The 23,459-nt window shown below is 34.3% G+C and overlaps 4 protein-coding genes across 5 annotated transcripts; 1 reads left to right on the forward strand and 3 right to left on the reverse strand.

Moving 5' to 3' along the window:
- Positions 1-417: 417 nt before the first annotated feature.
- Positions 418-4,725, reverse strand: LOC121238272 (protein trichome birefringence-like 38). The gene is made up of 6 exons (XM_041135100.1): positions 4,620-4,725; positions 3,957-4,335; positions 1,569-1,740; positions 1,271-1,446; positions 970-1,131; positions 418-868 (listed from the first exon to the last, which is right to left on the reverse strand). The coding sequence occupies exons 1-6, from the start codon at positions 4,699-4,701 to the stop codon at positions 571-573; spliced, it is 1,269 nt and encodes a 422-aa protein (XP_040991034.1). The 5' UTR covers positions 4,702-4,725; the 3' UTR covers positions 418-570.
- A 2,128-nt stretch (positions 4,726-6,853) lies between these two features.
- LOC121239257 lies at positions 6,854-9,591 on the forward strand. Of its 2 annotated transcripts, none has more exons than XM_041136466.1 (5): positions 6,854-6,994; positions 7,890-7,995; positions 8,639-8,760; positions 8,872-8,993; positions 9,142-9,591. In XM_041136466.1, the coding sequence occupies exons 2-5, from the start codon at positions 7,890-7,892 to the stop codon at positions 9,449-9,451; spliced, it is 660 nt and encodes a 219-aa protein (XP_040992400.1). In that variant the 5' UTR covers positions 6,854-6,994; the 3' UTR covers positions 9,452-9,591. The 2 variants fall into 2 exon arrangements, with proteins under 2 accessions (XP_040992400.1, XP_040992401.1); XM_041136467.1 differs by having other exon boundaries at positions 9,095-9,284.
- Positions 9,592-10,019: 428 nt separating this feature from the next.
- On the reverse strand, positions 10,020-13,532 carry LOC121239259 (calmodulin binding protein PICBP). The gene is given in 5 exon segments (XM_041136468.1): positions 10,020-10,299; positions 10,414-11,089; positions 11,234-11,548; positions 11,550-11,948; positions 12,021-13,532. Coding segments are annotated over 4 exon segments (2,580 nt in total). The 5' UTR covers positions 13,224-13,532; the 3' UTR covers positions 10,020-10,299; positions 10,414-10,426.
- Positions 13,533-18,742: 5,210 nt separating this feature from the next.
- LOC121239410 lies at positions 18,743-22,873 on the reverse strand (the record flags this gene model as incomplete). The annotated part of the gene is given in 9 exon segments (XM_041136662.1): positions 18,743-19,071; positions 19,385-19,478; positions 20,416-20,474; positions 20,865-20,957; positions 21,374-21,526; positions 21,773-21,807; positions 21,810-22,108; positions 22,210-22,249; positions 22,384-22,873. Coding segments are annotated over 9 exon segments (1,482 nt in total), but the record flags the coding sequence as incomplete, so codon positions are not given.
- Between the last annotated feature and the right edge of the window lie 586 nt (positions 22,874-23,459).

The following is a 23,459-nucleotide window of genomic DNA, read 5'->3' on the forward strand; positions in this document are numbered from 1 at the left end:
GATTCAAGGAGAGGAGAGTTGGGACTAGGTCTTCGAAGGGAGGGGGTTCCAAGGAAGGGAGGGGGAGAGTTGGAGGAGAAGAGTGGCCTGGGGTCAAAGGGATTCAAAGAGGGGGAGAGTTTGGAATTGGGTTTTCGAAGGGAGGGAGATACAAAACGACGCGTTTTATTTTCCACTTAGGCACTGATTTCGCGGCGACTATGCATGCCGACTGACTTTAGCATTTTTCTTAATATTAATAATGACGGAATCGCATCAGCAATTCAAATTCTAATTAATAATTCGAATTTTAGAACACAGAAGCACTTATTTAATTTAGTACGTACGTACGTACATGATATTGCACGTACCACGTGCTAACTAATTATAATTAATATCTCAGGTAGATATATATTATTTTCTGTAAAAATATTCAAATCAATCGTGAACAGATCATCAGTACTAGCTATATATTGGAGTAATTTCTTAAAAATTAATTAATGCTTTCATGCAATATGGCTAGCTATATATAGCTACGCGGCTTTTTTCATTAATGTGTTTGTACATTAATTGAAGAATTCGATTAATTAGCTAGGTAGAGATCACGAGAGCCGCGTATAGAAGCTGATTCCAGGTGTCTGGAATTCCAGCAAGACACCAATGGGTGCAGTCCATGCCCTTGAATCCATTATAAGAGGCAGGATGTCCATCTTTTCTCAGTTGTGAGAGGTTCGTTATGTCAAGCAAATGAACAGGTTTCCTTATTGTGCTCAACACTTCTTTCACCACGTATGCTGCCTCTGGCAAACCACCTGGGTAAGACGACCCGTTTATGGGCTTTGTCTCCTTTGAGCAGTTCTTTACTTCTGGCTCGTCCCAACCCTTCCCACTATATGCACCATATAATATGCTCATAATCAACACAAAAAACTTGGGAAAAATTAAAGATTACAATTTAAGAATTAAAAAGTATATTGATCATGATCTTACTCGTAGTGTGAAGGAGAAATTCCTTGAAAAATGACTCTGGTTTTGTTAGGATCCACATCTGTATCGACCCACTTCGCCCATGTTGTTAAACCTTTTCGAAAAGCAACCATCCGATCCATGTCCTTGACAACGTCCTTGTTTTCATCTTCAATGTAATCCCATCTGCAATCAGAATTCCGTTACATATTTTCTTATAGTTATGAAAATACATGTGACAGTTTATATATATATATATATAATATCTATCATAGATGCTCGACTTTATAAATATTTAGAGGTCAGTACTCAATATTGTACGTACGGTTGCTTAGGTCCTCTACGGTACCACCACTGCCAAGTGTTGAAAACCAGAACATCGATTTCTTTCCACATGTCGCCATTCTTCAGGGAATCAAGCTTTAAAACACGACCGATTTGTTCTTCTTCGATGTCTACCAAGTAGTGAGAATTGAATAGCAGAACTGAAACTCCATAGTCCTGCATGCAAATTAAGTTTATAGAGTACTACTGCAATTCTTAGCCATTAATGTACATGAAACCTAAATTTTTGGTACGAACATTAATTAATAATATTATTAGTTCGTTTATATTATATATACCTGAAACGTGGTGTTAGAAATCGAGTCATTTCTCTGGTCTATGATAGTGGAATTTGGCACAGCTGCATGAAGAAGGCAATTTAGAGATTCCCACTGGTTGAGACTAATAGAGTCTCCTATAAACATTATCTTCTTGCCCTTAAACCTCTGTAAAAACTCTTGACCATCGAAACTGCAATTCATCATCATGTTTTCCAACATAAATAAATAATATTAGCATTAACCAAAGACAGGAAAATCCAACGAGAAGAGAAAAAGTAAAATTATATAACAGCTTCACCAACTAATATATATATATATATATATATATATATACACACACATACTAGGGAACGGCCCCTGGTGTGTTAGCCTCGGAATGCACCTGATATAATGATTTAAATAAATAAAAAAGACAGTAGCTTATTTATCTAGGAAAAGAAAATACAAGGTTAAAGAAAGACAAAAAAATCATGATTAAAAAAAAATTTAAATTTCAGCAAAATATGAGCATTAGTCTGCATCCATATTGGATTATTTATTTACTCTCTATATAATAATAAAATATTATTAATTTAATAATTTTTTTAATTTTTTTTTATCACATTTTATAGTTTTACTAATTAAAATATTAATAATAATTATATTCTAATCAAATTAATAATATTCAATATTAATATTAATAATAATTATATTCTATTAATAATCTTTTGGTAAAACATGATCATTCATTAAATTCTACAAGGGAGTTACATGTCAAATAGTCAAGGGTCTTAAGGACCTTTTGATAAAACAAGATCCTTCATTAAATTTTACAAGTGAGCTACATGTCAAATGGTCAAAAGTTTTAAGGACTTTTTGGTAAAATAAGACTTAACGGACTTAACTGACTTAACGGTAAAACAAGACTTATATAATAGAGTATATATATATATATATCTTTCATTTTCAGATCGTCATTTATTGATCTAAGAAAATAAAAACCATTAATTTTCGTAATAATGGAGAAGACAAAAACATGATCCCTGGACTATATATATATATATATATATATATATTATGCAAGATACCTCTAAGTTATTCTAAAACTGATCATTTATGAAGATCAAGAAAACATTAATTTCAAGATAATAATTATTATGAGTCTCTGAAAACTTATGCCATGTGCATGCAAAGGATCATCATATATTAGCTGGCATGCATGAAGCTTCAATTGTTCCTTCCCATTCATAGATCATTAGTCAATTAATAGATAATTATTTCTCTGGGATGATGATGTTACCTAATATGCTAATGGTTCGAGAAAGGAATCTATCAAAACCAAAAAAAAAAAAAAAAATTGAAAAAAGGTAATTAAGAAAGTTAATAACTAAAAATGAATATATACACTTAATATGAGCACTAAATAATTGGGTCAATTATATGAATATATATATATATATATATATATCATCTGTGGTACCTTTTTTTTTTTTTTTTTGGGGGGGGGGGGGGAGGTATCATATGTGGTACCTGAGAAAAAATTTATTCGAATATGGTGACTAAATCAAAGGCTAATTATAATTTGAAATAGAAACAATGAGACCCTCGCATTATACTTTTTACTTAAAAAAGAAAAAAAGAGAAATATTTTAACTATAAAAGACTCTAAAAAAATAAAGTTATGAATTTATATGACTTGATTATATTGTGATACTTTAGATTATTAAATTAGTTTTATTATAAAGTAGATATAATGTATCATATGTAATTATACATGTCAATTTATGCATGTATTTTTATATGATAATCTAGCTCTTTATGTCGTTAGCACTTCTAAAAAAACGATGCACGAGACTTATTTCATATTTCGATTACAAGTACTGCATGCGCCTCAGTAACAATATCCTAGATACTGCAGATGTTCCAGATGACATACATACATGATGATACATATTCATATATATATATATATATATATATAGTACAATTAATCCTGAAAAATGAGAAAGCCAGGACAACACGCTAGTAAAAGACAGCGTGAAGATCATGTATTCTCTAGATATTTTAATGCGTCCAAGACTCAAAAAGGAAATTGTGTGAGCCTGCGAAAAAAGATGGTAGACAATCTAGAAATTCCACCGAAAAAAGGTAGAGAGGAGAGAAAAAACAGCGGCGTTAGGAGAAGAAAAACGAACTCCACTTTTGCAAAAGTCACCCAACTTTTTCCAAAAGCCAGAAGATTGATAAATACATGATAGGCTAGATGGAAGGCGCATGATCAACAGCTGCTTTTGTTTTTTCTTCTATCTTTTACATGTGCGGTTGCGCTCGATCACATGCCTCATAGGGGAAAAGTTAAACACTCTTATTCATATAAACACATGGCAGAGCAGAAGTGCAGAGCGAGAGAGAGAGAGAGATCAGAACCTGGGTAAGTCGCATTCCTTGGGCTGCCATCTATATTTGAGGTAGAGTTTATCCGGCCGACCAAACTTCTGGCAGTCAAACTCCTTGCGGATGTGATAGCAAGTTTGAGAATCGTAGAGAGGGTAAGCATCATCGATCACCCAAGTTCCTTCATACAAGTTACAACTGATCCTTTGTTCCTTTCGCCACTTCACATTCATGTCTCTCTTGTTTGGAGAGTTTGCTAGACAAAGGCATGCGTAAATCACAAAGAAGGTAAGAAGGAATATGGAACAAGAATATCTCTGTACTGTTCCAGAACCCTGCTGCATCTTTGTTTCTTCTGGTGAAGAAGCGATGAGAGGGCGAGAGAGAGATTGGGAATCATCATTATATATACCTATATAGAGAGAGAGAGAGAGAGATGTAATTACATGGAGAATCTTCTTAGCTGTATAATAGATACAATTTTCCTTTTTCATGGTAATTCTGATTACTACTAGTATTTAAGATTTCAAAAAATCCACTATAAAAATCACCTTAACATTAATATCTTAAACACGCGCACATATATATATATATATATATAATAGTTAAGATTTGAACATGCATGAACATGTTTGACAAATCTTAAATTGATACATGCATTTTGTAATTTATGAATGAAAACGAAATTAATGTTACCAGCTTCCAGGAAGGGGTCCAGAGCAGATATGATATCATATCCCAGCTCGCTAGCTCCTTGATTTGAAGAGGCCGTTGACATGATAAAAATTGCAAAAAAAAAAAATAAAAGCTAGGGACGAGAGTTTTATATATAGGCCAGAGCGCTAGCTGGAGATCACCGATCGATGGAGTTCATGTAGTCAAAGAATGTGCATGCATGATCCATCATCCATCCAAGTTTTAGATCATTGGAACTGCTTTAATTAGGTGATGTTTGATCATGATCACATGCACCACATGACTGACCACTTACACCTCAATTCAAAAACGTATCATTATGTCTTATAGTTGGCTTCATTAATTCTTGCACGCATGGATTTCTCTCTACAGTTTAGATCACTAATTGAAAGAGAGAGAGAGAGAGAGAGAGAGAGAGAGAGAGGGGTTTTACAGATCGTCGGAGAGAAAGAATGAACAAATTAATGGGTATTTAGTGATTGCTATGATGATGAGGAGGCCGGAAGGTAGAGAAGCAGATCAGATAACCCTCATCTTGTAGAATCATTTGTGACAGAGTATTAATGCTATATATACACCATATTCTCATCTCACTTTTATTCTATTATATAATATGTGTCATATTTATCACTATTAAATTATAATAAAAAATTATCAAATAAAAGATCAATTAATAATAATAAATATGCTACATCTTGCATAATTGGATGAAAGTGAAATAATATTAATGTGGTGCAAGTATAGAATTTTCCTTTATGATATTAATGGAGGCCGTTTTAATTGAAAGTGATGATATCATTTAAATATACTTACTACTTACACGTTAAAATAAAATTAGAGGATTGCGCGCATATCTATTTTATTTTCTTATTTTATAAATATTCTAATCATATATAAAGAAATTTTATAAAAATAACCTTATCAGATTAATCTAACTTTAGGTAATAAGTTAGATTATAAGATTATTTTTATTGTAAACAAATCTAATAAATTCATATTAATTTATAACTTTACTTTTATAAAAAAAAATTTATAGTTATATTATCTGTTTTTTTTAATCGAGCCAGCCAAATGTCTCTCCTTTCCATTAAATACAATTAATCCTACTAATTTGACTTTGCTCGATTAAATTAGGTAGTTATGATTGTAGAATAAGAATCTTTTTATTAAAATGGATCGTATCCATTGACTATCCAATCTATTTTACAGTAAAATTCAGATCTTTTCGATCGTCGAAATCTTGTTAAATTTTTTAAGGGAAATTGTTGTCATTTATTTATCAAAGAAATTTATATTCATAACTAGATACATTCTGAAAAGTTTTCATATTTAACATAACATCATAAATCAAAATAATATATTTGGAGTTCCACCAGTATACTATTTCCTTTCGTGATTGGTTTGGTCTTTACTATTGCTAATACTCTCTGCAGACAAGCGTCTAAGAGACAACACTCTCTACATAAACAGAGACTCAACCTTACTCTTCATAGAAATAGAGAATTCAACCTCTACATACAAAAGTTCGAGAGACAGAACATTTTTTTTTAATTAACAATAATGAAACAAAAAATGTGCGAGAATCACCACTTTTCTTTGAACGATTCGACCTGTGAATCTGCTTGTGTCACGCGTGTCTCTTGAGAGTTGTTGAAAAGCTATAGATCTACTTTTTTCAACCTTGAAGAAAATAAAATTAAATTAAATAAAAAAAACCTTAATAGACAAGGTAGGTGAATGAGAGAATAAGGGAAGGAGAGGGATGAGGAGGAGGAGGAAGAAGCCGGGGCTCCCTCCTTCCGACAAAAATAAAATCTGAACCTCTTAATTTTCTTCGAGAGAAAGAGAGAAGAAGGCCCGGTTCCACCACCATTGAAATCTGAAAAACCATATAACACCCGATATTTATGTTTTATTTTTGAGTTATTCTATTTTTTATAAGAGTGATGCTAATGTGTCGTCTAGCTTTAACCGTTGGATGTGTCCACTAATATAAATTCTATATTTTCTTTTCTTTTCATATTTTTTAAACATCTTTAAATATTTTTAAAAAATATACAAATATATTAAAAGTCATTTCTAAAAATATACAAATATATTAAAAGTCATTTCTTTAACTATTAAGTAAAAAAATTAAGAAATAAATTTAAATATATAAGAGACCAAAATGAGAGGAGAAAGTTAGATACTAGCATTTTCTTTTTTATAATTGTAATTTTTCTTTTTTTTTTTTTAAGCGGATCTGTTGTGCCACGTAAGTTCGTAACTACAGAAGCACCGCCAAAGACACAGAGAGAGAGAGTACTGGCATTCCAAAGTAATCGGAAAGTAAATCATCAGAAAACTTTCACCCCACGCCGGCCAAAGGATTTGAGGTAATCCAAGCCAAGCAGCTCCTTGTATTGCTCTTCTTCTTCTTCTTCTTCCTTTTTTTCTTTTTTTTTTTTTTTTTTTTAAATTTTTTTTTTAAATTTTTATTTTTATTTTTATACAAGTAAATAAGTAGTTTTATCGAATAGAATGAAACTAAGCAATGCCCAAGCTCCTTGTATTACTTTTTTCTTCTAGAAAATTAGTCGTTGCTCCTATCTCGTTCCAAGTTTATTCTTTTTTTAATTATTATTTATTTTTCTCGATTTGGTGTGCATAATACATATCGTCGAATATATATATATATATATATGAATTTTGTTATATCAAATTTTGAAACTTCTCAGGTTAGTGATTGGGTATTGCTGGATTTGTGGTGGGATGTTGAATTTGGCGATTGAATATCTTATTTTTGAGGTATTGGGCATTCTACCTGTTCGATGAAATGTCTTATTGGCAACAGGCTTTTAAGTTTACATTAAGTGCATAGGTTGTAAATTATTGCGTGCTTGACATTTGTTCTCTTTGTCGCAAATGCCTGCTTTGGAACTGCAACTGTTACGTGACGAATTTGTATGGGTATATTGAGTTTTTGGTTTAGATTTTGGCGTCTCTCCTGTGTTATATCCATGTACTTTTGCATGTCCACTTCTATATTCTAATATAATTCTACTTCTGAACAAGAAAAAAAATTCATATTGATACTTTAGGAGTTGGTTATTGTGTTTATGCAAACACCAAACACCTTGCCACTTGAAGTATATTTATATCCAATTTGTCTGTATAGTGCTGTAAGGAAAATTCATTGATGAAAATCCTCGCGATATTCTGAGGTGCTTTCCTGTTGATATATTAAACTTTGTTACTTCTGGCTTCAATTACTTGATTATGGCTGCACAGATGGGGGGCAGTCTTGCTGAAGAGCTTTACTCAGAAAGTTTGAAGCTATCAAAGAAAGACTTGGGTTCTTCTTCAATCTCCATTAGTAAAGCAAGTGATTCACGTGGTATGGATACTAGTTTTAAGATGAATCTGTTCAAAAATTTAATGGCAGATGCTCATTGCATTTTATTATAGTTTTTTTATTTTGATTTTTTGGCAAATGGCAATTCCAACCCGCCTGAGGATGGATGGTGGGCAAGGTCACGGTTCAATCTACCTAGGTGCTTAAGTTACTTGTTGTTTGAAAAAAAATGGAAAAAGGAAATTTCTTTTGTTTAGATCTTTCTGTTTTTTCTTCTATTTTTTCTTATTGATAAGTTTGAATGACCAGGAGTGAAATGGTTAGTGTTAGCATCTGAAAGGAGGATTTTTTTCATTCATCCGGATATTTGAGATGAAAGTAAAGCTTTTCTGCCACATTTGCATTCGATTTCAAAAAGTGCCCAACTTGATTGTAATTTTTTTTTTCTCAGCGAATGCTGAGTGACATTATCGTAAAAAGTTGTATATCCTTTTTCTTATTCAAGTATTTATGTAAATATTTTTCATTTTACTTATAAATATATATATATATGTAAAGATTGCCTTTTCAGGTCCATAATTCCCTCTTTACCTTCATAATTGTTATGGAGGAAACTTATTTAAGAGTAGAACGTGAGGTTTGGTACTTTAGTACCAAAACATCTTAATCATCTTCTGGTTTTCAGACTGTGATGTGGATGACTTGCAGCATGAAGGTGGATCGATGTGGGAAAATTCTGGGGAGGAATTGGATGAATCATCTGAATTGGACAGGGAATGGCAGAGGAGACGTGAGCAGTATCATATAGTAATCAGACAATTATAGCTGGTTTTCCTGATCTATTTTCATTTTTTCCAATGCATAAGATTAAATGGTTTTTATTTATTAACTATTTTCTTTTGTTGTTGAATTTTTCAGCATGGGTATCGTGAAGGTATCTCTGCAGGGAAAGAAGCTTCTGCACAAGAAGGGTTTAATATTGGCTTTAAGCAATCAGTCCTTGTCGGGTACAACTGGGGCATTGTTAGAGGTGTTACCAGGTAAAGAAACTGGGTGGAAGGGATTGGGTGGGGTGGGGAAAAGCTAATATTTTGCTTTTTCTAGATTACAGATAAGATTAAGTTACTCGATATTGCTACAGAATTAATAGTTTTCATTTACTTTTGGGCATCTACAACACAAATGAAGTGCATTGGCTTCCCTTCCAGATGGGTTAAAGGAACGGTTAATTGAAACCCAAGAAAAGAGAGATGAATTCAGGGTCTTGTATGAATCTGTTCACTCTATTTCGACAGTGGATGCTCTTCGGCTGTTTAATGATGATCTCGTGGCAAAAAAGGCCCTAGAAGGAAGTGAAAATGCTGAGGCTAGTTCTCGTTTACCAAGTCTGCAGGAGCAAAGTTCAGGCTCTAATCGTCTAGAAAATTACTCCGTAGAGCTCCAATCACTTCTTTCAGCCTGTCCTGCACTCGATGTACATTTTCCTGTCAACCAGTAGATGCTATTGTAACTTTTATATCTTGTAACTTTTATATCATTAATTATTTTAGTCTAAACAAAAATTGGAGGAAAAAATATCTGATACTCTGGCACCATTTATTGTTGAACTCGTGTTATTGAATAAATTATATTTCAATATGGTATGTGCAGTCTGTCTGGTTCATTATGTATTTTAATCATGTCAGAAATCCATCTATATATAGATATAGAAGTGCAATGCAGATACTATTCGAAAATGGGAGCAAAGAACACTTTGTCTCTGGATGTTTCGGGGCCTTGACAAAAACCATTCAGGTGAGATGCTGTTAATCTTCATGTGACATGTCCCTATTGTATAACGAGTTTAATCGGGGCCTTTGGATATTGAAGCGCTTGTGATGTTTTAAAGTATTTATATGCTTTTCGTTTGTTACTCGCTTGAATCTTGATGTTCAAGCAAGTCCCAATAATAATTGCTTAAAAATGGCGTTTATTTTACTCGGTTGTCTAATCCATGAGACTTGTTTCTTTTTGCCACAGGAAGGCATGACAGAAGAACGTGAAAACTAAAGAACTCAGTCAGAATATAGACTCAAAATTATTAGTAAACAATATCAGACAAGCAACTAGAACATATCTGGAGGAAACAGTGCCCCCAGAGACAACCAAAGGATTATAGAAAAATTAAACACAATAATCTATAGTACTGTCATCACATAATATTATCGAAGAAGAAACTAAACTTTCAGTCGCTAAGTTCAACAACAACAACAGTCTAATTCAGTCTCCAGCTGAACATCTGTTCATCAGGATGCTTTTTCCTTAATTCTGAACTTACTTCACTGACTAATTTCTCTTCGTTATCACCTGCAGAGATTGCAAATAGATTTCTGTAATGATAGTTTAAAGACATAAATAGAGAATTAATAACTACTGAGAAAAAAATGTTGGATAGATTATGAAGTTTCTTCTTACGTTTACCTCAGATGCCCTGTTAGCTACAAGCTTGCATGGGTCTTGCATGAGCAAAGGCTGCTGTATTCCTCAAGCGGGTTTCGTATTTGGATGTCGGCATGACTGTTTCAAAAGCTTCAACAAGTAGTGCGACCTTCCTCTTCCTAGCCGGAGCGAGTTTGGTAACAGCCTGTTGAAGGTGGTAATCTAGCATCCACTCCTCTGCATTTCTCCTTTCATCCTCCATTTGATGCTTCAGATCAACCTTTTCTGCTTCTGGATCGGGAACTATAGGCAGATAGTTTGGTTCTCGTGGGTTGAATTTCCTCAATTCCTCCTCATCGTTGACTCGCCTCTTGCATCTAGTTGTCCATTTGCTCTTGCAAGAGTTGGGAAATTCTTGGGTGGAATTGCTCCCAGAGGGCAAGTATGTTGTCTTCGTTTCTGGACTGGTTATACCATCGATTTTCGATGCATCTGCGGCCTCTAACTCGCTTTTGTCTTCCACTTCCATTTTTTCAACTTCTTCTACGCACTCTTCAGCTGAATTCGATTTCTTCAGCCTTGGATTGCTTTGCCTCTCATCATCCATGGAACTAGAGATTTTGGAACTCTTTGCTTCCCTTTGGCCTTTCTCCAAGTTCTGGTCCTCAACAACACTGGAGCTATTAGAGAGCCCATCTGACACATTAGTTTGAGTCTCCTCGGCTAACCCGTCACCATCAATATGTTCACTTGAATTCCAGTCTTCAGCTGTGTCATCAGGCTGGCAAGCTAGGGCCATTTTGTGGCTTTTATCATTATCGACCTCGGTACTGACTTGGTCTGCTTCAGAGTAAGCTTGGACTTCAACCATTATAATGGCATCATCTTCTTGCTCTGTCTGTTCGATTCCATCTCCGGCATCTTGGAGAGTTGTATGCATCTGCTCATAATTTGAAGCTTCATCCGTTGCTTTGCTGGTGCAATTAGTTTCATCATCTCCAAGTTGAGGATTAGTTTCAGGAATCAGGTTCTCGGCTTCAACTCCGTTCTTCTCGTAGCTGTCCTCGCTATTTGCGCTTGGTTCCACAAATGAAGGGGTCTCGGTGCTGATTAACTTTTTCTCCGACTGTCCATTTTCATCTTCAGCAGTTTTTGATTCCTCAAATGCATTTTCATTTGAAGACATTTGGTTGCATTTTTTTTTTCTCGAAGGCTAGGCTATGTTCATGAATCTCTAAGCTCTGACTCTGACTATCTACTTCAGAATCCCCCTCATCATATTGCGGCTCAGAGCATGCGCTTTCCTCCTCTGCAAACAGCTCTCGTGGTACGTCGGCCAGAATCACTTTGTTGCAGCTACTAACGTTGTCATCTGATATGATCACATACTCATTATGAAAATCCGGATTCTGGTCAATTGAACAACCAACATTTAGGTCTGATTCGGCATCGATCTTTATTGAATAATCAGCTTCACTATCTTGCTCTGAGGGTGGAGTAAGATGCCCCTTCTCCCATTCCATATCAGTAACTTCAGAACCAGCCCATTCACCTTCAAAGTCGCTATCAGTGCAGAAGGTCGTCCCCATGTTTGTTTTTTCTTGAGCGAAGATACGTAAGAAGTCTTCATCCGCATCTTCTACTTGTTCTTCAGGAAAGCTCTCTGTCCTATCCATTTCTCTGGATGTAGTATCACCATGTTGTTCAATCTTTACTTCAAAATCAACCTCAATTTCAGGCGATCCATCAGAGATGCTCCCTATCACTTCTTGTTCGTCCCTGTACACTGACCCTGCTGCATCTCCCCAATCATTTATAGACATGATATCATTCTGCTCCTCAATATCTCCAGCAACAGTGTCCTCGTTCTTTATTTTGGCATATATTTCTATGAAATAATCTACGCTCCCATCTTCTGCGAAAGGAAGCGTGGCCAAGTTACCAAAATCATCTTCTTTATGCGTAGGCTTGTCCTCAAAGATCAACTTAGGAGTATCAATCTTTTCTGTTCCTTCACTAGACAGCTTCGGTCTTTGTGGGCTTAGAGCTTCCGTTTTCATACTTTTCTGGGTCTTCAACAAGCGTCTCTTTGCGGACAAGAAGCACTTCAATGGGGGCAGAGGAGAGTGGCGATGACCGTTAAGAGAACAGTACGTGTAGGGGCATACTTTCATGACTGAAGTTCCTTCAGATTCAGTTGCCCCTGGACTAAGCATAAGGTATGCTGGAAACTTTGAGTCCTTCAGAGTTGAAGCACAGGTTGCTCTCTGTGCCTTCGTATCTTCACAAAGAACAACCCTGGAAGACTTTTTAGCCGAAGCTCTAACTGGCTTGAAACTGGGGGTCTTTGTTAAAGTCCTCACAAGCTTCAAACTAGACGTCCTTGTTAAAGCTCTTGCTCCTTTATTACCAGAAGCAGAGCTTGGTTTTGAACTGCTAGAACTTCTTCTACTGATATTCTTGCTTTCGGAACCAGTTTGGGTATTCCCAAGACTCACCTGAGACTGCTCCTTTCTTGCTTCAAAACAGCTTGTGGACTTCATGTAATTTGGTGAAACATCAGATGCTTTGATTAGAGGCTGCTGCTTCTGTGGGATGGCTGCAGTGGCTGGAACACCAAGAGGAGGCGGCTTTCCCGGCTGTGATACGTTCCTTCTCATAGGTGATGGTCTCAAACTCTCAATATCTGAAAGCTTGATTGATCTTGTCTTCTTCATCTTCCTCTTCAAATCAGCTACTCTGTTTTTGCCATCCTGGTTTTGAAAAGATGGTTTAAGGTTTGCCAACAGCTTTTCGGATTTAACATGATCAGCTTGGATTCCAAGCTTGTTGGTTACCTTCCTTTGGACCATTTTCAGAGGAAAATCTACAGGAGAAGCATATGGAGATGAATTTGAGGTGGGGTGGGTTTTCTTCCCCTTGGCCAATATGCACCTCAAACCCAGGAAGAAAGGTATGTGTCTTGTGGTTTGCTTTGATATGAAAACTGCATGGGGGCAAGAAAAGGAAACTCTTGAAACCCAAACAAGAAGAAAAGACTCTTCTTCATGGTTTGGTTTTCTTTGGTTTGCGGTCGGTGGCCTTTCTGTGGATTTTCAACCGTGATAGGCAGAGGAAGTTCGAATAAGGCTGAGATATGTTAATTATGCTGACCTGCACTAACAGGTGTGTGTAAGACTAAGGGGTCTTTGTTTACCCACTTTCCGGATTGAATTATTTCACTTCTGACATGTAAACTCTACACTTGGCACCATCTTATTTCTTGCTTGTTAAGGTATTAAAATAATTAATGATGATTTGAAACACTAACCCATTATCTTCTACAATGACAGAAATAGCCCCTCATGTTTTGGATAAGGAAGATCAGCTCATGAGCAGTTAGGTAATCAACAACATATACATTTTATGGAACTTGAAAATCCATTTGGGGGCCTCAATCAATCAATGTTTCTGTACAATCAAATTGCTTACTTGATGAGCTCAAATGCTTGAGAGGAAGGTTGGTTCTATTTAATTGTTTAATTGCTAGTAATTTTTAGGACAATAGGCTTCGATGAACACAAGGTAATGGGTATTGGACAGTGATTTTTCAATTCTAGCTGCAGTCCAGCCAAACCCACTTTGAAATATTGCACAATTCACAAACATCCAAAAGGAATAGTACGTTTGCAAGGAAAATATAATTTTTGGTTTGTCAATATTTTAATTAATAAGATATTTTATAGTTGATGAGTTTTATGGTTAGGGGTTAGTTTGATTACAGAAAATTAAATTATCTCATTTCATCTCATATAATCATTACAACTTTTTAAAACTCTCACATAAAATATAATAAATAATTTAACTTTTTCAAATTTTAAAATAAAAATAATATTTTATTCAACTTTCAACAAAACATTTCATATCATCTCATCTGAACTGTGTAACCAAGCAAAGCAGTAAAATATTTTTTTTATGATAAATCTTAATAATTAATAGAAAATAATAATTTGGGATTTGAAATCTCCATTATAGTTTTTTATTTCTATTTTTGAAGTGATGCTGGGAGTGGTGGTAGAGTAATTTTACAAATTAATATGGAATTGACTTTTTCTTTACTATGACCTTTTTTCGGCCGAGAAAGTGCAGAATAAAGATTGGGCGGTAACACTTTAAAAAAGACAAGCGGAGTGGTCGGCTATAATGGGCTGCCAGTGGGCCCTACTCCGGGCCGCTGGTCCATTTATGCAGACGCTCCTCTTCCCTGCTCCCAACGGAAAGCATATAATACTGCATAAGAAAAATATATGCACGGACCCACCCTCAGGACATGCCACCATCCAATTTTCTGGTTTATATAGAGTGCTGCTAGGGTGCCGGCCGCAGTGGTCGTTGGCGTGTCCTCTAGGTAATTTTTTTTTTTAATTTTTTATATTTTTTTATTCATATTTTTAAACATTTTTAAAAATATATAAAAAAATTATCAATAAACTAATAGTTACTCTCTTGATCAGTGAATAAAAGAAAAAAAATATAAAAAAAATTAAATATATGAACGGTCAAAATGAGAAGGTAAAATAAGACTATATAGTAACATCATTCAGTGTATATATATATATATATATATATATATATTCAATTCATTACACATTTCTAATTTTTATTTTACATTTTTTTTAAATAGACTTTTTTAATACCTAGTGTTTGTTTGCCCTTTGGGACCTGAACATTAATAAGTTAAATACTGAAATTTCAAACTACCCCCAGCTTGGTAGATATTGAATTGTTCACTCATGAAATTTCAAACCTCGGGTAGGTCTAGATTTGTTGTGAGATAGGTTAGATTACCCCATCACTCACATTAATAACCCGAAGTAATACGCGATGAACCATCAATTCATACAACTAATTATCATATTTGGTTGAAGAAATAGAAGTGTAAAGATACCCGAAGTGTAAAGATACTGCGTGTCACACCTCTAAATCAAAACTAAGTTAAAGTGAATGATGATATTCGTCGTCCAACTACCACCGTTCAAAAAGGGTGGAAATCTAAATTTTTCTTCTGTAGGGAAAATTCACCTAATCAAACTCATCGGAACTTAACCCTTTATAATCTGTATTTCATAATTTGAAACCTATTTTGTCTATAATGAATGATATTTTATCATCAAAACTAAGGCGTGCATTCAAGTTGCCTACACATTTTTGTCCAGACAGATTTAGAGAGTGAGATGAGATAATTTTGTGAATAGTAGTAAGATAGTTTGTGAATAATAATGAGATAGCTTGAATTTAATATTTTTTAAGTTTTGAGAAATGAGAAAAAAAATTAAATTAAAAAAATTAAAAAATTAAAATATTGTAAGAATGTAGTTTTATAATATTATTTTTATTTGAGATTTGAAAAAGTTAGAATTGTTTTTTATTTTTTATTTAAAAATTTGAAAAAGTTGTAATAATTAGTTTGAAAATTTTGTAATAATTAGTTTGAAAATTTTGTATTTGAATTATGTTTGAGAATAAGATGTGATAAGATAAAATGAGATTAGATGATAATTTTATATCTCTTCTCATGTCCCAAACCTGCTTATATTTAAAGTGGTATTATAGAAAAAAGATATTTAAGAAAAACAATACTATTAAGCATTGCCCAAAAAAAGAAAAAAAAATACTAGGGTGCATTTGTACATATATAATTAATATAGTAATTGCTCATTGAAAAAGAAGCAGAAAAATAACGTGGCGTACCATTTAGTTTCCTCTCTCTTTTTTATAATCTTTTGAAAGGCAATTGATCAATGAAAACACTTTTTTATTTCCTTTTTCTTTTTAACTTTTTGATGAATGAACACATGAAAACCATTACTTTTTCATACGTAATAAACAAGGAACAACTCATCCACTAATTCCAAGCTCGATCATGATCAATAAGAATTAATGGGTCCGTTAGAACCAAAACGTACGAATTATCTGCTTGTTTCCAAGCTAGCTTTAGGTCTTGTCTGAGAAGTGAGATAAAATAAAAATTTTGTGAACAGTAATAAAATATTTATGAATAGTAATGAAATAATTTAAGTTGATAATTTTTTAAATTTTGAGAAAAAAGAGAAAAAATTGAATAAAAAATATTATAAAGTTAAAATATTGTAATAATATAGTTTATAATATTATTTTTGTTTTAGATATTTGAAAAAGTTAGAATTATTTTTTATTTTTTATTTCAAAGTTTAAAAAAGTTGTAATGATTAATTTGAAAATTTTGTATTTGAATTATGTTTAGAAATAAGATGAAATGAGATGAAATAAAATGAAATGAAATGAAAATTTTATATCTCATCTAATACTCTAAACCTGCCGAAATTCAATTGGCCGAGAGAGAGAGAGAGAGAGAGAGCCCGCGCAAAAGTCTCTCATGCAAAGATAAGGATTATAACACTTTGAATCAAGGAGTGGTTAAGAATAATGCAGATGTGAATGAGTTTTGGCTTCTTTTGAACGTATGAGACAGCACTTAGTGCAAGTTATAATGGCACCACGTGAGCTGCAAATGGAAAGACAGCTCTCCAATTCCTCAAGTGTCGTATGCTCATCCTATTGCTGCCAACTTCTCCCAAGACAATCCCATTTTCCATTGTCTTGCTCCCCCATGAAAAAAGGAGAGATCAAAGAGAGCCAAAGACTATGGTCGTCCATCTCTATCTGAACATTAATGGGTCCTTGGTGTTTTGGGTTGTACCAACAAATATGGCCGCAATCTATTTATTCATACTTTGAAATGATAGTTAAGTACCTTAATAGGTTAATATATAGTTTATTTATGAAACCTGAAACTGAGCAAAGTAATATTGATATCTGGGCCTTTTACCAAGAAACAAGGCACAATATCATACCTACTTTATCAAAAGGAAGAAAAAAAGAGAGTGAGTGAGAGTGCCTAGCTTTACATGATGTTACATGTTGCATCTTTAAGTAATATATATTAGAAAGCAATTAACTTTGGTAAATTAAAGACAAGGATCTTATTGGGAATCTGCTTTTGTTTGGTGCGTGAGAAATTACCTGGAATGATCAAGAAACTTTTTTGTAATAAAAGTATGTCTTCTTTAATGAAAACTAATGAGCAGTGATCAATCCACAAGTTAAGGATGGAAAAAGGATAATAAAATTCAACTTATTACAACATATAATATATATATATATATATATATTTTTTTTTTGCGGTGGATATTGGCATTTTGTCATCGGATTGCGTCCTAAATCTTTAAAAAGGAAAAAAAAAAAAAAAATCTGGGACGTGAGAATATTGTTCAAGTGCATTCTTCTCTATTTTCTCTCTGTCTTATTTCTATCTGATCAGCACAATAAACAGAAGATTATTGTGGGGTAAGTGCAATGAAAAGCATGGCACTGACGATTGCTCCAGTGTTGAAACTTTGCCAATCACTGCTACTTTTCATGCAGATTAATTAATTAGCATAGTTGGTGAGATTAGGAAGATGGCTTCCATATATGCAGCATTCCCCAAAATGTTCTGCTTCATTGGTTCATTATCGATGGCATCATTAACGGAATAAGAAGAAATCCTTAGCAAAGCCCAAATGATTGAAAAAGTTTGAATATTTTTGAATATTTTTACTACATTATTACAAGCATGCACTCTAATATCATGGTTGTTTTAGTTTCTTTTACTGTTTTAACTGAATAAAAAAATTTACAAAGGACTATCCCTTTTCCTCCTCAATGGACAAATTGAAGAAATTAGAACGGGCATAATCTATGCATGGTACTACTATTGCACTTTCTAATTCTCCTTACTAAAGCCATCATCAATTTTTTTTTTTTTGGTTTCTGTGAACAATCTTAAGTTGCAGTCCTTTAGATCATGTGGAGAAACTACTCACAACCTTACTGTGTTTTACAGATATCATCAAGCATATAATGCAGCATAATCTTTTGCTTTGATTAGCACTTATCAGGAAAGGTATCCCCAACTAAACACCAACTGCTATTTCTGTACTCATCCAAGAGAACAAAAAGAAAAACTCTACTTTTATAGATAATACTTTTTAACCCAGTTGGACCACATTTTTGCTGATTGAAAATTTTTTAAAGACCATTGAATAGTGAATGGACCACTTGTGTTCTAGTGATGAATGAATATCATGTGAGAGATTCTTGCCCTAGTTTGAGGGTTACCTCCATCCTCCAGAACCATTTTTTAGCTCAACCTGAGAATTGCTCCCCCATGAGGAAGGATAGTGTTACAGTCCAGTACATGGGGAGTTCATGGAAAATATTATTTTTGTTAAATCAACCACATGATTAGTGATACCATGAACTGAAAGAATAGTTAGAGATATATACCATCAAGGAATCACAAGAGAGAATATTTACAGATATAAACCATTCCTTTATTTTATTTTTTATTTTTTGTTAAGAGACATAAGGTTCCAAGGATAAGTATTTTCTATTCATTTCCTAGTAGACTGTATACTCAATTTATATTCTCTTTTGTACAACAATAATTAATAAGGCAAAAATGGGAGAAACTAGAAAAATAATATATGGGAGAACTTGATTCAGACCACCCTCTTCAAACTCAACTTCTTTTAGGGGATAATTCGATTTCTTTTCAATAAATGCTTCAAAAAAATTCTGGTAACCTGCATTCTTCAGATAAAAAGGCGTGCTTGTTGTGAACTTCATCATCTCCATGGCCTGTTAGAGTTGTAATTTGACAATGACTATTAGATAGAAACAGGAAAAAAGAAAAGTAATATACCTTGTTATGTGTCACCAATTCTAGAAAATCCCCATAATATGTCTAGAACTATTTCTCATTGGTGGTGGGAAATTTAAACTTGAAAACTATAATCTTGCCATGCTCAGGAAAAGAAAATGCCCACACAGAATATAGTTCCTAGGCATTGACATAAGTTACATTTCATTATTAACACTGCCATGTTAGATTTAAACCTTTCAGTAACTTTGACTCTTCACCCATAAATACAGACAGTAAATCGGTAGTTACCTGAAAGCTGAACATGAATTGTCTTGCTTTCTTGCTTACTTGCACATTTGGGTGAGACTGAAGCTTCTCATACATTGATCGAGCCTCATTTGGCCTGTCAACCATTACACTGTTTAATAATCATCAAGTGAACAACAGAGTTAATATCACTCAGTATTTTGCCTCTGCTTGTCAAGAGGCTACATATTCAATCTAACATGCGTTGTTACCTAACAGGTCTCAACTCATGCAGCAGCTAACAAGCTAGGCAAATGGATTTTGTTGTATCTAACAACCTGTTAGAATCAGTGGTACGTAGCCTTGGGAAAACCAGGCAATAGCGACAGATGCAGGTGAACCTCATCCTTTGTTATGCGCATTAAAATTCAACTCCCTTACAACTCAAGAGCAGAATCCCATGTACTATGCCTTGGGACGGATCAGAGTGATCAAAGGTTGACCCTTTGATTTTAATAATTCCACTTTTATTATCCTTTTATATCAGGCCAAATGAAAATAAGTCTGAGACCATCTAGTACTCTTTTCTCATTCAATCAATTCAATATTTGATTATAAATCTCTTATTTCTTTCTCTTTGTCATCAGCCTTAATAACAATTATCCACTGTAATTACAATGTTGATTCCGACACAATGATGCCTTTTCTGACATAGAAAAGTAAAACCTCTAAAAATACTAGCAGCGAGAAGATTTTCATAGCTAGTCATCCTATTTAGAATCGCACTCTCAAATACCTTATCTGGTACGGTCATTTAAACAATATTCTAACATTCTCACGTAGGAAGCCAGATTCAACTACAACATGTGGAAGACTTAACTTGTAACTAGTTGTCCCAAGCATTTAAGTAATGATAAATGGTGAATAATCATCTAACCAAAAATAACTCATAATTAGTCACATAAGCTCTGATGCTTGCAAATGATTCAAGAACTATTGAGAATATTGACAAAGAATAAATTCAGTATCATGCCATGTTAAGGGATGCCATGAGGGTTCTCCACTTTCAGTTAATTCTCAAATGACAGATATACCTACTGAGGGAGTCTTGACAAATAGACCACTGCAAAGCAGCTAGCCCATGAAGCTCACTCTGCAAAAATTATATGCATGAAATGAAATACAGAACATTCAGATATTGTTACTTCTAAAGAAACCAATTAAAAGAAAAACCGGAGAGATAAAGGTAAAAATTCATTTCCTGACTGGAAATTGTTCACTTTCATCTAATATGTACATGAAGGTATAATAGATTTTTTATGTGACATTAAAATGATGGATTATTTAATCAATCTCACAAACATCTAGGCAAAAACAGCCCATTTTATTAGAGATGAGGTGAAACCTTCCCGAAGATGGCTGGAAGATATGGAAGAAAAGCTAGAAAAGTATCACTGGATTGATATCACAGTCAAAATATACATAGGAGTATTATTTTATCCCAAATACACAAGTAGCTCGAATAGTTTAAACACCATATCACCTGGAATGTTAACTTTTCCATGACCTTTTCGTAGTAGGGTAATGCTTCCTTAAGCTTTCCAAGATTCATTAACGAGTCTCCATCCTTTAATGCCTGTAAACATAATCAGTTCACTGAATGAAAATGCATTACAGGTACAAAAAACTGTGTAAAAGATGCATTTGAAGTTAGTTAACGGATTAACATAACAAAAAGGGTGAAGCTCAATTCCAATACTCATAATAACTACACAGAAACTATAAAATTTTAGTTTAAATATTAAATACCAAACATAACTTTAAAGTTCAATTTCCAATACCCATAGGGCCATATTAACTAGAAAATCATTGATTCATCAAAACGATGAGTAAGTAACCACATAATTCTTAGTTCAAGAATTTGTTGGAAAAAAGATCTTAGATCACGACAAAAACCAATCATATTTAAAAATTTCTAAAAGAAAATTATAATTCCTCATCTGAAAACACTTTTAACATTAATTCAAGAATAATAACATACTATTAACATACCTCCTGACATTCAGATTTTAACTTTGGATCAATTTTTAAGCCAGTTTTACTCTTGTAGGCAGCAAGTAACTCTCTTGTACGTGCTTCTTTAGCAGCTTTCTCTTCAGCTGTTTCAAGCACCTCGCCAGGGCGTATAACTCTTCCACCACCGAACTAACCAAGAGCAAAAAGGAAATATCTATCAAAATAACTTTTGCATGCTTGTGCTTGCGAGCTTAAGAAGGTTGTAACCCTAAAAGGCAGAATCAAAATCCCAAGAAAAGTAAACGACAAATGATATTCTAAAACAAAATGCATATCTATGATGATGACTTATTCAGCAAATATGCCCACCAAAAATCTTGACAAAAATATATCAATTCACCAATCCAATATCAGTTGTGATGGCGATTAACATACCGTTCTTGAGATATTTCCAGGTCTAGGAAAGACTCCCATGAAGAAACCTTTGGCTTGTAAAGATTCGAGTCATGTTTCCGAGGCTGCTCAAGCTGTGATGCGGTTGTGTCTTCAAACTTGCTAGTATCCCCAACAATAAACTCCACATCAGTCAAGTCTTCTTCTGGGAAAGAATCTGAAACAGGAACCAGCCCAGGTGGCAGTCCCCTGCTCCTCTTCTTATCCGCGAAGTTAAGCCCCATAAAATCAATGCCGGAAACTGAAAGTTCTCCCTTCTTATTAACCGTCTTCTCCACAGTCCCATTTCCCAGACTCCCCCCTTTCCTCCGTTCAATCCTTCAAATAAATGCAAAAAACCAAATTTAGCTCAAGTCACTCGTCCAACTAAATCATTCTTGAACAAAAATCATAAACTTGCAATCAACCAAGAATCATACAGGATCAGTAACAACATTTTGTGCGCTAAGCTAATAAATACTATATCAAAAACAATTAACGAAACAAAGGTCTCGATATAATTAGGGTAACACCAGTACTTGTTTTGCGTCTTTGGATGTGCCAACCAATCAATCAGAAAATGAAAACGGGCCATTCCCGCTCGATCTCAATACCTCGACTTTCGAAAATAGAAGGTGGAATTGCGTCGCCTTCTCCACCCTTCGTGCCGCTACTCACAACTCCTTTACTCTTGTTATACTCTTTCGCCTCTTCCATTGCAACCTTAACCGCAACCGGCACTTCCCTAGTCCCACCACCGACGCCAGAATCCTCAACTGGGTTCTGCTCAACTTCCGAAACCAGTTTCGACTTTACCTCCTTCTTATAAGCCTTGGCCTTTTCAAACGCTAGCTTCACAGGGTCAACAGCACCGAGTTTCGCATCCGGGGTGCTTTCCGGTGAGTTTGGTGGAACGGGTTCGGAAGATTCAGCATTGGATGAGTTCACAGAGAAAGGCTGCTTCAACGGCTTGAACGAATGGGATATGCTGAAATTCGTGGAGGGGAGAAGAGAGTAGGTTTTGAGGGAGAGATAGTGTTCATGGTATTGATGGCAGAGAGCCAAGATGGTTGAAGAGAGCCCATGGTGGGTTGGCGTTGGAAGTTAATGGGTTTGTGAGTGTTGGGAACTGAGAGGATCTGGTTTTTCAGTTACTGTTAGATAAGGGAAGGTTTTTCGGTTTAACAGATTTTTGATTGGTTGAGGGCTGTCTTCCTCGAGAACATTTCTGATTAATCAATAAAATACTGAGAAGTCTGCCAAGTTTTTTCACCCCATCAGAAAACAGTTGTAAAATCTGAAGTTTATATATATTGTATGCATATTATACATTGTATATAAACAAAATCTATTAGGGTTTTCACTTTTAGATTCAAACAAGTGCATCTAATGGGAACGGATATTACCCAACAGAAGACAGTTTTGATGCGTGTAGAAAGCAAATCTTTCTGCCCAGAAATGATCAGATGGTCAAGACAATAACCTCTGCTTTAGATTCGGGTTCATATATAGTTCACAAGCTTGTATTTTTTTTTTCTTTTTCTACTTTTTAATAAAAGAGAAATAACCTAAACAATAATTATATATACAAAGAGAAATAAGTTTTGCGCATGTAGTTTATAAAAAGTGTCGGGAGACTCACTTTTTTTTGTGAAGTCCATTTTGTTATAAAAGACTTGCACGAAACTTA

This window comes from Juglans microcarpa x Juglans regia, chromosome 7D (assembly GCF_004785595.1).
Source record: "Juglans microcarpa x Juglans regia isolate MS1-56 chromosome 7D, Jm3101_v1.0, whole genome shotgun sequence".
NCBI lineage: Eukaryota > Viridiplantae > Streptophyta > Magnoliopsida > Fagales > Juglandaceae > Juglans > Juglans microcarpa x Juglans regia.